The following is a 14065-nucleotide window of genomic DNA, read 5'->3' on the forward strand; positions in this document are numbered from 1 at the left end:
ACAGACACCAGGACCAATGAAGACATCTACCCCAAAGGAATCACACAAAAAGAGGAACAGAAAAAAGAAAACACTATCAAAATTGAGGTCAAAGTTGTGTTACAAAGAAGAGAAGCTGCTGGAGAGGACCAAAGAGATGGCTATCCTAAAGAAAAGACTGAAAACACTTGAGATGATGGCCAAAAGGAAGCAGGTAATTGTCAACATGGAAGGCAGAGAGGTCCAGAAGAAAACTACAAAAAGAGGTCATCAGAGAACATTACCCAATAACAGCCAGAGAAGAGTAATGCGCAAACTTGGTAGCTGCTTCCTTCATCAAGATGAAGTCTCCACTGTACTAAATGGGAAATCCTGAGATATTCCGTAAGAGAGCCTTAACAGACACTATCTTCATAGAACATTTCTGTCTGATAAGGCACAACCTTTCCAAGCCTCAATTATTTTAACTTAAGCCATTTTGGATTGGCTAGCGAAGAGTCACAGACAGAGAAACATGTGCTTGCAAAACACATGAAAACTTTGGCTTGAAGATAGAGAAGCTGCACCAGCTTGGGGTCATAGAAACATCATCCCCAAGAGACACTGTACAGGCCAGTGTGTGTAGTGACGATGACATGTGTTGTTTTTATGTGTTCTCTGTTTTCAGCCTACAGTGGCTTGCGAAAGTATTCCCCCCATGACATTTGATTTACACAACATGCCTACCACTTTGAAGAGGCAAAACAAACAAGAAATAAGACAAAAAAAACAGAACTTGAGCGTGCATAACTATTTACCCCCCCAAAGTCAATACTTTGTAGAGCCACCTTTTGCAGCAATTACAGCTGCAAGTCTCTTGGGGTATGTCTCTATAAGCTTGGCACATCTAGCCACTGGGATTTTTGCCCATTCTTCAAGGAAAAACTGCTCCAGCTCCTTCAAGTAGGATGGGTTCCGCTTGTGTACAGCAATCTTTAAGTCATACCACAGATTCTCAATTGGATTGAGGTCGGGGCTTTGACTAGGCCATTCCAAGACATTTAAAAGTTTCCCCTTAAACCCCTTGAGTGTTGCTTTAGCAGTATGCTTAGGGTCATTGTCCTGCTGGAAGGTGAACCTCCGTCCCAGTCTCAAATCTCTTGAAGACAAACAGGTTTCCCTCAAGAATTTCCCTGTATTTAGCATCATTCCTTCAATTCTGACCAGTTTCCCAGTCCCTGCCAATGAAAAACATCCCCACAGCATGATGCTGCCACCACCATGCTTCACTGTGGGGATGGTGTTCGCGGGGCGATGAGAGATGTTGGGTTTGCGCCAGACATAGCGTTTTCCTTGATGGCCAAAAAGCTGAATTTTAGTCTCATCTGACCAGAGTACCTTCTTCCATATGTTTGGGGAGTCTCCCACATGCCTTTTGGTGAACACCAAACGTGTTTGCTTATTTTTTTCTTTAAGCAATGGCTTTTTTCTGGCCACTCTTCAGTAAAGCCCAGCTCTGTAGAGTGTACAGCTTAAAGTGGTCCTATGGACAGATACTCCAATCTCCGCTGTGGAGCTTTGCAGCTCCTTCAGAGTTATCTTTGCTTTCTCTGATTAATGCCTGGTCCGTAAGTTTTGGTGGGCGGCCCTCTCTTGGCAGGTTTGTTGTGGTGCCATATTCTTTCCATTTTTTAATAATGCATTTAATGGTGCTCCGTGGGATGTTCAAAGTTTCAGATATTTTTTTATAATCCAACCCTGATCTGTACTTCTCCACAACTTTGTCCCTGACCTGTTTGGAGAGCTCCTTGGTCTTCATGGTGTCGCTTGCTTGGTGGTGCCCCTTGCTTGTTGGTGTTGCAGACTCTGGGGCCTTTCAGAACAGATGTCTATATACTGAGATCATGTGACAGAATATGTGACACTTAGACTGCACACAGGTGGACTTTATTTAACTAATTATGTGACTTCTGAAGGTAATTCGTTGCACCAGATTTTATTTAGGGGCTTCATAGCAAAGGGGTGAATACATATGCATGCACCACTTTTCCGTTTTTTTATTCTTTAGAATTTTTTGAAACAAGTGTTTTTTCATTTCACTTCACCAATTTGGACTATTTGTGTATGTCCATTACATGAAATCCAAATAAAAATCTATTTAAATTACAGGTTGCAATACAACAAAGTAGGAAAAATAAGATTGTGCCAATATTATCTAATTTATTTTCTACATCAAATTGTATAATGTTTTTAACCATACCTCAGTCTTAGTATACTTATTATCATTACCGAAATCATCAACCTCATTTCCGAAACCTGTGTATCATTTCCGGAACAGGTGTTCATTTAATGTTAATTTAATGAATTGAAAAATAGTAGTTTGCTTTAAAATGCATGTGCAGAATCTATACATTATGTTCTTTCAGGCTTGCCACATCATTATGAAAATATGTCAGGTTTCAATGAAATATAAAAAATATTAGGTTGTAGAGAGAAATCAATCAAAATCAAATAATGTTAATTTAAAAATATATGTTATTTCAGAGTTTCAAGTAACTGTGCATAACTGTTAATAATCCATTTAAAAAAAATTGAAAATGTATTAGCTTTCCTAATGGTCTTGACGTTTTCAGATCATTGCGGTAATGAGATTTTTAAGGACTTGTTTTGGAAAATATGTTCAAAAAGGTGTTAAATTGTCAGTAAATGTTTTAAAATTAATGCTCACAAACACTTCAAACCCTGTTATTAATGCCTTAAAAGGAAATTTGTTGATGCAAGTCTTTTTAAAGATTTCATGTTTGAAATCTTTGAACCAAGATTTCATCAGAATCACCCATCCGTTCACCTATACCGCTTCTCACAAAGACACAGCGGTTGGAACCAGAAATCTCCAATTTGGACTCCAGACCAAAGGACAAATTTCCACCGTTCTAATGTCCATTGTTCGTGTTTCTTGGCCCAAGAAAGTCTCTTATTCTTAATGGTGTCCTTTAGCAGTGGTTTCTTTGCAGCAATTTGACCATGAAGACTTGATTCACACAGTCTCGTCTGAACAGTTGATGTTGAGATGTGTCTGTTACTTGAAGCATTTATTTGGGCTGCAATTTCAGAGGCTGGTGACTCTAATGAACTTATCCTCTGCAGCAAAGGTAACTCTGGGCCTTCCATTCCTGTGGCTGTCCTCATGAGAGACAGTTTCATCATCTTTATGGTTTTTGCGACTGCACTTGAAGAAACTTGAAATGTTCCTTATTGACTGACCTTCATGTCTTAAAGTAATGATGGACTGTCGTTTATCTTTTCTTATTTGATCTGTTCTTGCCATAATATTGACTTGGTCTTTTACCAAATAGGGCTATCTTCTGTATACCACCCCTACCTTGTCACAACACAACTGATTGGCTCAAACGCATTAAGAAGGAAAAAAAATCCACAAATTACTTTTAAGAAGGCACACCTGTTACTTGAAATGCATTCCAGGCAACATCCTCAAGAAGCTGGTTGAGAGAATGCCAAGAGTGTGCAAAGCTGTCATCAAGGCAAAGGGTGGCTCTTTGAAGAATCTCAAATATAAAATATATTTTGATTTGTTTAACACTTTTTTGGTTACTGTGTGATTCCATATGTGTTATTTCATGGTTTTGATTTCTTCAATATAATTCTACAATGTAGAAAATAGTATAAATTAAGAAAAACCCTTTAATGAGTAGTTGTTCTAAAACTTTTGACTGGTAGTGTAAGTTCATCACAAAATATGATCAAGGGCTTAATCATATTCATAACACTTTACATGCTTAACTTCGGTAGGTTTATTTGACAAGAACAATGCCATTGTCTGCTTTCTTTTCATCTGGGTGCATAATGGGTCTCAGAGTAGGAGTACTGATTAATTCATTAAAATGTACCTGACAAAACTGCCCTAGAATAACAGCCCTGTAGTCCCTTTGCAGAGACATGTAATAATGGATTCTATATGCTGGCTTGTCTGTGTGAAAACAGGTCAGTGGGGTCTATTACAGAGAGGCATCATTCCTGTCTGCAGTCTATCAAGCCTGCAGTGTTTGTTAGATTTCACTTTGGTTGCATCTAAAATGGCATCCTATTTCCTATAAAGTGCCCTTTCTTTTACCAGGGCCCCTGGCGAAAAGTAGTGCACTATATAGGGAATATGGTGCCATTTGGTACAAAAGTAGTGCACTATATAGGGAATATGGTGCCATTTGGTACAAAAGTAGTGCACTATATAGGGAATCAGGTATAATTTGGAACGCACACCATTGACATTTCAATCATTGGACCCATTCAGTGCTGGTCAGGTCAGACAACTGTCTTGCCAGTCAATGGGTTAATCAAACTAAGTGCGGAGACATAATGAAAGCATGCAGACAGAGAGCACACCATCAGAGCTGGGAGGGGACAGGGGACACATCCCTCAACCGGCTCCTTCCCAAGATGGCTGCCACAAATAAAACACAACAAAGTCACACAACTACTCTTGATCTTTATTACAAAATTAGGTGTTTACATTGTGACCATAATACCATAATCATCATGGTATTTTGTTGTGAAATAACATGTGTGCATAATACTTTTTGAGGAAATAACATATTCAAAATCCCATGTGATCATCCATTGTCATCTTAAAATGTTTAATGACAAAAAAATCGAATCATTAAATCAAGCAACAAAAATCATTGATCATCTTAAAATGTTTAAAAAGACACTTAGCAGAAATTTCAAAGCATGGTTAAGCTGTCACCACAAGATGTGCGGTGAACCATAATATTAAAATATATTTGCTACCTTATATTAAATATATTCTGTAGCTATCATGTTATTTCGTATTATCATTTGTCTTTTTCAGACACTGTTCTCCTTTTTTCCCATATACTGTATGCTCTCACTAGATAGGGAAAGCATATGCATCAACAGCTGAATGCTACATTGTGGCCATACATAACATGTGATATACAGTTCAGTGTGTAATCGAATGCATAGACACACATATACACACATATATATATGTATTACCAGCAGTAGAAGTAGTAATTTATCTCGACTGAGCACAGTATAAAATTCCAGATTTTGGCTCATATTAATGCAATCTGCATTCCTGTATAGTTGTAAATGAAGGTCTCAATGTGTTGGTTGGCAGTGGTTTCAGATAGAGGAAGGTGAGAGGCTTCTGTTTATTTCCACAGTGGTTGTGCAGCATGTAGAGTCTTGGACTGGTCTCAGGCCAATCGAATCTCCCCTTACCAACCCACTCAGCTTATCCTTACCCAGCCCTGTCCAGTCCAGCCTAGCAACACTAACCTGCCAGCTTACCACTAAACTTCAGACCAGCAAAGATCCCTCCACCTAGAGGGGAGAGGGGAGAGGGGGAGGGAGAGAGGAAGAGAGAAAGATAGATATTATATCATTATATTAGAAAGTTCGGTTTTAGATTTGGGAAGAAAGTTGTAAGTCAATGTCATTAAGGAAGGCTATCACAAATGTTACATTTCCATACTACTGTACCCATTACATGAAACTGAGGGTTGACTTCACATAGAGGTGTTAAATATTTAGTTTGGCTCAGGCTTAGAAGGGAGGCTGTTATAACCCTGATATGCCTACATCCAGGTCATGTTAATTAAGAACCAAATGGAAGACAACAGACTGAAACAGGGAGGGATTACTTGGACTTCTCCATTAAGAAACGTTCATTTTTGGTTTTGTTTTTCAAATCAATTTTTTTTTAAATTGCTCTGATAAACAAATTGCAGTTGCAGGAGTAGCCTGGAGCAGGCATTCTCATTGACATATGCATGTTTGTCTGTTTTGTTTGTAGGTCATCTTGCATTCTGTTTGAATCCTGTTGTGACCACAACTACTAGAGTTAGCCTTAATAAACCAGTCCCTGCCCTCAGTATAGTCTGTTTACTTCCTTTGTCCTCTGATTTGGTAGTTGGGGCTGCCATAATAGAAGCATTTACATGAATTTGGTTACACAGGAACAGCATAAAACCATGATGATACTAGTGTGGTATCACTTTCATGGTTCAATATTGGGTTTTCCCTCCTCTGTTCTGGTAATGAATAGTTAAGGCCCAGTGTAATTGCGGTGCCGGAGAATGTGTGTGTGTGCATGTGCGCGTCCATGTGTCGGTATGAGTATTACACTCACCAATAGCCGCCACTCCAGCAACGCTGCCGACAGCAATGCTGGCTATCTCGCCAGTTGACAATATTGTCTCTGTGGCTTCTTCATTTGCCTGGTCGGATGTGGAGACCATGGTGGTGCTGGCCTCTGTGGGGTTAGATGTGGGGTCAGTCCCTGGAGCAGAGGTGTTAGTACCAGTGGTGGAAGGTGCGAGGGTGGACACATTGGCAGGAGTATTGTCTGGGCTTATAGGTGGTGCTGTTGGGGTAGATGTATTGTTTGACGATGCAGGAGAAATGCCTGCACAGAGAATGGCTGACAATAAAAGAAGAGGAAAGAGTTAAGAGTCACCATTGTTCAAACAAGCACCTTCAAAAACATCTACAATTGTAGTTTTTTCAAATGAATTCATTACTCAATACTCAATTGTTTTGATATGTATTTAAATACATATTTATTTATATAGATTTGCATAGATTTTACAACTAATAAGGGTGGTATTCATTAGGCACCAAATGTAAGAAAATTGACTTAATGGTACAATAAGAAATGCTAATTTTGTACTGAACACGTCACATGTCTAAGAGTCAAACCATTACCTGTGCCTAGCAGGCAAACAGTCAGAGTGGATAGGTTCACAGGCATGACCCTGGGTATGAAGTCTCCAAGCTAAGGAAGAAGCCTCGGTTTGTCTGAATATTGCACGTAGGCCTAGGGAGAGAGAGACAGAGACAGAGAGTGAGAGAGATAGAGAGCGAGAGAGACAGGGAGACAGAGAGTGAGAGAGGCGGGGGAGAGAGTGAGAGAGACGGGGGAGAGAGAGACAGAGAGTGAGAGAGACAGAGAGTGAGAGAGACAGGGAGAGAGAAAGACAGAGACAGAGAGCGAGAGCGAGAGAGACAGGGAGAGAGAGAGACAGGGAGAGAGAGAGAGACAGACAGAGAGAGAGAGAGACAGGGAGAGAGAGAGAGAGAGAGACAGGGAGAGAGAGAGACAGAGACAGAGAGTGAGAGAGATAGGGAGAGAGAGACAGAGAGTGAGAGAGACAGGGAGAGAGAGAGACAGACAGAGAGAGAGAGGGAGAGGCAGAATGTGGAGAAATAAATGTAATGTAAACTGATTTCCCTGACAGTAGATTATCAAAGATAGGAGACATTGACAGACATATTCTTGAACAATTCCCCATGGGGGTTTAAAGATAAAAATCCCAAACAAGATGTTACAGTAGAGGGAGAAAAAGGAAGCAAATTGTTGAATGGTTTGCCTCACAGTCAATAAGGTGTGGCAATTCAAGAAAAAAAAAAAGTATCTTCATTTAAAGCCTATATGTAGATACATCATCAATAGAAGGTCACAGTGATATTGTTGTCTTGACTGTAACCAGATAGAAATAAGAAAAATAAGAAAAATACTTTTATTTCTGTGTATGAGCCATATTTTACAGTGATACTGTCATAAAACACTTCGATAGCAGAAGGGGTGAAGTCAGGCGCAGGAGGCTGAGGTCCGTGAAACACACGTTTAATAGTATTGGAAAAGGCCGCAACAAGGCAGGGTGCACAATAATCAGGTAGGAGAACAGCTCCAAAATACCCAAGGACGGGACGCAGCCCGGCAGCCCTAATGCCTAAAACAAGTAGCGTCAAATGGAAAATACAAAAACATGACACAAAAACAATCCCGCACAAATCCCCGCACAAAACAGATAAACTAAATACCCCACTAATGACTAACACAAAACGGGTGCAGACTAAACAGACATAACCAAAAGACACAGAAACATATATCGGTGGCAGCTAGTAGGCCAGCGACGACGACCGCCGAGCCCCGCCCGACCGTGGAGAGGCGCCACCTTCTGTGGCCGTTGTGACAGATACTTTACTCCACTGGTTCCCCACTGATGTGCCTTGAAGAACTCTCAGGTCTGCTGCGAAACTTTTCCTAATCTTGATAATTATTTTGAAAACTCACTTATAAATGTGACCTGTGGAATGCACATGGAATTTTGACTTGGGAGCACTAGTGCCTGGTCAGATAATACATTAAATGGTTACATCTGTATCGTTGTTTCAAGTCCAGTGTGCTCAGGCTGTTACATTTGAAGAGTTTAATTCAGAAACACTATGTATCCATTTTCAGAAATATTGATAAATTTGCTTTTATTGTTTAAAGAAAATATGAACGAGATTGGTGTGTTTTTTCACTAATTAATCATGGCATTGGGTTGTTCAATGACATACAGTCACTGTTAAAACTTTGGACACACCTACTCATACAAGGGTTTTTCTTTATTTTGACTATTTTCTACATTGTAGTAATAGTGAAGACATCAACACTATGAAATAACACATGTGGAATCATGTTGTAACAAAAAAGTGTTAAACAAATCAAAATATATTTTATATTTGAGATTTTTCAAAGTAGCCACTCTTTGCCTTGATGACAGCTTTGCACACTCTTGGCATTCTCTCAACCAGCTTCATGAGGTAGTCACCTGGAATGCATTTCAATTAACAGGTGTGCCTTGTTAAAAGTTAATGCTGAAAAGAAACCACTACTAAAGGACACCAATAATAAGAAGCCACTTGCTTGGGCCAAGAAAAATGAGCAATGGACATTAGACCAGTGGAAATCTGTCCTTTAGTCTGGAGTCCAAATTGGAGATTTTTGGTTCCAACCGCCGTGTCTATGTGAGAGGCAGAGTAGGTGAACCGCATGTGTGGTTATCAACGTGAAAGCATGGAGGAGGAGGTGTGATGGTGTGGGGGTGATTTGCTGGTGACACTGTCTGTGATTTATTTAGAATTCAAGGCACACTTAACCAGCATGGCTACCACAGCATTCTCCATCCAATCTGTTTTGTGCTTAGTGAGACTATCATTTGTTTTTCAACAGGACAATGACCCAACACACCTCCAGGCTGTGTAAGGGCTGTTTGACCAAGAAGGAGAGTGATGGAGTGCTGCATCAGATGATCTGGTGTCCACAATCACCCGACCTCAACCCATTTGAGAAGGTTTGGGATGAGTTGGACCGCAGAATGAAGGAAAAGCAGCCAACAAGTGCTCAACATATGTGGGAACTCCTTCAAGACTGTTGGAAAAGCTTTCCAGGTGAGGCTGGTTGAGAGAATGCCAAGCGTGTGCAAAGCTGTCAAGGCAAAGGGTGGCTACTTTGAAGAATCTAAAATCTATTTTGATTTGTTTAACATTTTTTTGGTTACTGCATGATTACATATGTGTTCTTTAATAGTTTTGATTTCTTTACTATTATTCTACAAAGTAGAAACTCGTAAAAATAATGAAAAACCCTTGAATGAGTAGGTGTGTCCAAACTTTTGACTGGTACTGTACATGTATTTGTTTAAAATCACTTGATGGTTTCATTTCAGAGAGACAAATAATAATGTTATTTTGCAAAGTGCTGTATATTCGCCTCTCTCAGAGAAATAAGTAATATTGCTAGGTTTTACACAGTCAACTGTAACAAATAACTACATTTTTAATAAAGAAATGTAGAAATTATACATTTATGACATCAATGTTAAAATACATTTATTTAGTACAGTAATCTGAGATATGTATGTAAAACACTTACATTTCACATTTTAGTCGTTTAGCAGATGCTCTTATCTAGAGCAACTTAGAGTAAGTGCATTCATCTTAAGATAGCTAGGTGAGACAACCACATATCACAGTCCAATATAAAGGACACGAACATTCCATTCCAGCTAAACAATGGATATATAGTGTTTTACAACAAAACCCATTTTCACACGTCTATAATCTATGAATAAAAAAATCTGAGAAAAGTAATGTTTTACACAAACATGAATCTACACGTAACCAATCATTTCTGATGAAAAAAGGCAATTAAAGGGGTACACACACCAATTAACCATCATGAGTAAGGAACTATGAAAATATTTCAAATAAACCCTATTTAATCTATAAAAAAACGTTTGTCACAGAAAATAGATTATTTTCAGTATGGATCAGATGAGATGGAGGGCATTACCACTAAATACATTAATAAGAAATTGTAAGTGTGCCACAGAATTTTATATCCCATCAAAGTGTGCCATGGTTAAAAAAAAGGTTAGGAACCACTGCTTTACGCAACAAAATACTTAAATACAAAAGATAAGTACTATTCATATATACATACTTACTCTGACAATTCAAATGTTGACCCAAAGGTCACTTTCATCATATTGTTTGCATAACGAGTGACAGTGCATTTTGTAGCATAACACAGTACACCAAGTTAGCCACACTAACCTGGAATAACAGCAACTGGTGTGTCCCTCTTTCTCTTCTCCTCTTCTCCTCTTCACCCAGCTTCATTAGCTTTTATACCAAACTGGATCTAAGTCACGTCATCATATCCACATCCCCATAGAAGATTTTTATTTTTTACTTAATAAACGGATGTCCATCCTCCTGTTCATATTGCCAATTTATTGCCAGGAGAGCTGTAAAATTATATTGCAGTATCAGTTTGCTGTCAACCTCTTATCTGACTTCAGGGCAATGAGGAAAGACAGGAGATAGACCTATCTGGGAACCGTGCACTAAAACGGTACCAAACCGTATCTTATTAAATAGGCTGTCAAAGGGAAAGATTATGATTATCAGAATATATATATTCAAGGTGTCCTTCATTAAAGTTTTCGTCATTTAGCACACATTCTTATACGTAGCAACTTACAGTCAGTGCATTCAACTAAGTAGAAAATAATAATAAACACATTACAATTATTGCAAGTACACCCTTCTTCAAAACAGCCATTATCAGCAGAATCAGTTCCTTAACTGATCCAGCTGGTCAAAGCCAAGGTGATTGGATAAAATACATATACTATGGAATATAAGGATTTAAGGAATGTGGTAGATATGGTCCACTGGGCCATATCTACCACAATTCAACATCGATTCCAGGTTGGTTTAATGTAGCTTCATTGAAATTACGTGGAAACAACGTTGACTCAACCAGTGTGCGCCCGGTGGGTGATGAATGATAACTAGAGGTTATTTCCTTCCTCTTGAACTCTTGAAATACAGTATGTCTGCCATTAAGGCAATGTATTCACGTAGGAGCCTGAATGGTTGGAGCCAAGCGGTCAGACATTTTCCATTGGTGTCAATGGACAATGGGCTTCTTCATCTACACTTTGTGTCCCAAATGTCACCCTATTCCCTACATAGTGCACTACATAGGGTGCCATTTGGGACTCAGGCTCTGAATAGGCCCAGTAAAATGAACATGTGTTAATAAAAGATATACTGCTCTGTGAATAGCATTGTGTTGATTATATAGAGTTCTACTGAATGACTCAAGACTAAGCCTATAGGTTGTTAGCCTGTGAGATGGTTGAAGATGAGTTTGTGTGAGTATGAAGAGGAGATTTGCCCCTGGGCAGTCATGGTAATGAGAGAAAGAGAGAGAATAAACTTTGCAGTTATTTGTGTTTTTGTTTTGTGTCATTGTGTTTTGCTCTTTTTTTGTTTTGTTTCCTTTTTAAATTATTTTAATAATTTCTGTAAAATAGCATGTAATACACTCATATACTTATCCACACACCCATGCAAAACTATGTGCACAAATTGGTTGTGCGAACACACACACACACTCTACAGACACATGCATGCACACCTCCATTCCATAGATGATCTCATTGTACCGATATACATGTTCTTCTTTTTTATTATTTTTTTACTTATCAAAGCTAAATTCTTTTTAGATTATCTCTACTATTTTTATTAATTTATATCATTTAAATGTTATTACTTTACAATTTTTTTTATTTTTAATCCCTTTGGTATTATTTTCACAAGTATGTGGTACATTTTCATAACTTTTAGTACAAAACTCACTGGTCACGCTTGTAACGCAGCCAGTCTTTCATTCAAAACCTGTCATTGTGCATTCATTTGGATTGTAAACATCTGTCACACAACTATGGAATCAAAACAGAAGTTTATGGTGAAATGTAATGAGAACATTGGTTTAATCACCAAAACACAACGTAATGATATATGTTCAATTTAGTTGTTTTAACTACCAGCTAATCCAATAGCAAACCATGCAAGATACGTCTTTCAAATCACCCTTAGAAGTGCTGAAAGTAATATGCTACAGTACTGTAAATTATAGTAGATTACACAGTTTTCACATTAGGCAATACACTTACATTATCCAACAAAATTGACAGAAAATCTATAATTTCCATAAGATCTATCCAACGTGTAATCAAAGGTGGGATCAATGAAGACATCCTCTACAATCATACATGCAAAAAAAACATTGCACTTTTCAGTATAATTGCAACATAGGTGTACTGTCTGTAATCAAATGTAAGAAACTAAATTAAACAAATTAAATTAATAAAAATAAAACAACGTTTAGGATGCATTCATTTGCATCAAGCATGTCTTGAGCATTTGGCCATAAATTCTCATCCACATCACATGAATGTCCTCAATGTTAAAAATATTTGTTGGTCTGATGTGATTAATAAGGGGCATACAGATGCTTCACTTGATTAATTTATGAAATTGCTTCTTCCAATTATTGATTAACATGCACTTGTTAAGAAACTGACAGTTAGAACTGTTGAGGCTCCATGGACTGATGAGGAATTGAAAAACTGTATGGTTGAAAGAGATGGGGCAGAAGGAGTGGCTAATAAGTCTGGCTGCACATCTGACTGGCTAACTTACTTCAAATTGAGAAAGTATGTGACTAAACTCAACAAAAAGAAGAGGAAACAGTATTATGAAGCCAAGGTCAATGATATAAAGAATGAAATGATGGGCAGAAAGACAAATTCAATTCCATCTTTCATTGAATCAGATGGCTTATCAATCACAAAACCATTTGATGTTAGCAATAATTTCAATGATTACTTCATTGGCATAGTGGGAAAACAGTGTGTCACATCTGCTCCTGCCACGCCCTCTAGTGCTCATCCGGTGTCTCCTTGACCTGCTGCCACTCCCCCAGTGCTCTCTTCCTCTTCCTCTCTCTCTCTGTGTGTGTGTGTGTGTGTGTGTGTGTGTGTGTGGTGTGTGTGTGTGTGTGTGTGTGTGTGTGTGTGTGTGTGTGTGTGTGTGTGTGTGTGTGTGTGTGTGTTTATGGAACAGCTGCAACCTGTTCCATAATCAAGACCTCTATAGACACTCAGCACTGCCACTTCCACACTGCCAGATCTCTGCTCAGTCAGTCTACGGTTCTAGCCGTTTGTTACTATTTAGATCCTGTTATCCTGTTGTGCCTGTTTTCCTTGCTTGATGCTGTTTTCCTCTCCGATACAGTTCTGCCCGCTCTGATTCTGGTCCCTGTCTCCAGTCCGACTTCTCGTCAGTCCTGCTACTCTGTCCTGGATTCCCCACTCTACGCTCCCTTGGATTCCCCTCCGGATCTGCTTACCCTGTCCCCACACCTCTCGCTCCAGCCTGAACCTCCGCACCTGGTTTCCAGCAACCCGCCCGAGCTTCCCCTGGCCTGCACTCAATCTCCCCCCCGTGTTTCAATAAATACCGTGGTTACGTCATCCCAGTCTCCTCGTCTGAGTCTGCTCTTGGGTTCACCTGTTCCGCTCCGCGTGACAGTGAGCCATCATACTCATGTATAAAAAAAACAAATAATGAAAGAAAGTATTGCAAGTTTGAATTTTGTAAAGTTAGTGTGGGAGAGGTGGAAAAACTGTTTTAGATCAATAATAACAAACCTCCGGGCATTGACAACTTAGGAGGAAAGCTACTGAGGATGGTAAGTGACTCTATAGCCACTCCTATCTCATGCCTGGAGGGAAGCCAAAGTCATTCCGCTACCCAAAAGTGGTAAAGCGGCCTTTATGTGTTCTAACAGCAGACATATAAGCTTGGTGCCAGCTCTTAGCAAACTGTTGGAAAAAATGGTGTTTAACCAAATACAATGCTACTTCTCTGTAAACAA

The 14065-nt window shown here is 39.1% G+C and overlaps 1 protein-coding gene across 1 annotated transcript; it reads right to left on the minus strand.

Moving 5' to 3' along the window:
- Positions 1-4441: 4441 nt before the first annotated feature.
- On the minus strand, positions 4442-10463 carry LOC115154103 (protein PRY2). The gene is made up of 4 exons (XM_029699985.1): positions 10387-10463; positions 6706-6817; positions 6131-6421; positions 4442-5322 (listed from the first exon to the last, which is right to left on the minus strand). The coding sequence occupies exons 2-4, from the start codon at positions 6749-6751 to the stop codon at positions 5273-5275; spliced, it is 387 nt and encodes a 128-aa protein (XP_029555845.1). The 5' UTR covers positions 6752-6817; positions 10387-10463; the 3' UTR covers positions 4442-5272.
- Between the last annotated feature and the right edge of the window lie 3602 nt (positions 10464-14065).

The sequence above is a fragment of the Salmo trutta genome, chromosome 19, assembly GCF_901001165.1.
Source record: "Salmo trutta chromosome 19, fSalTru1.1, whole genome shotgun sequence".
Taxonomy (NCBI): domain Eukaryota; kingdom Metazoa; phylum Chordata; class Actinopteri; order Salmoniformes; family Salmonidae; genus Salmo; species Salmo trutta.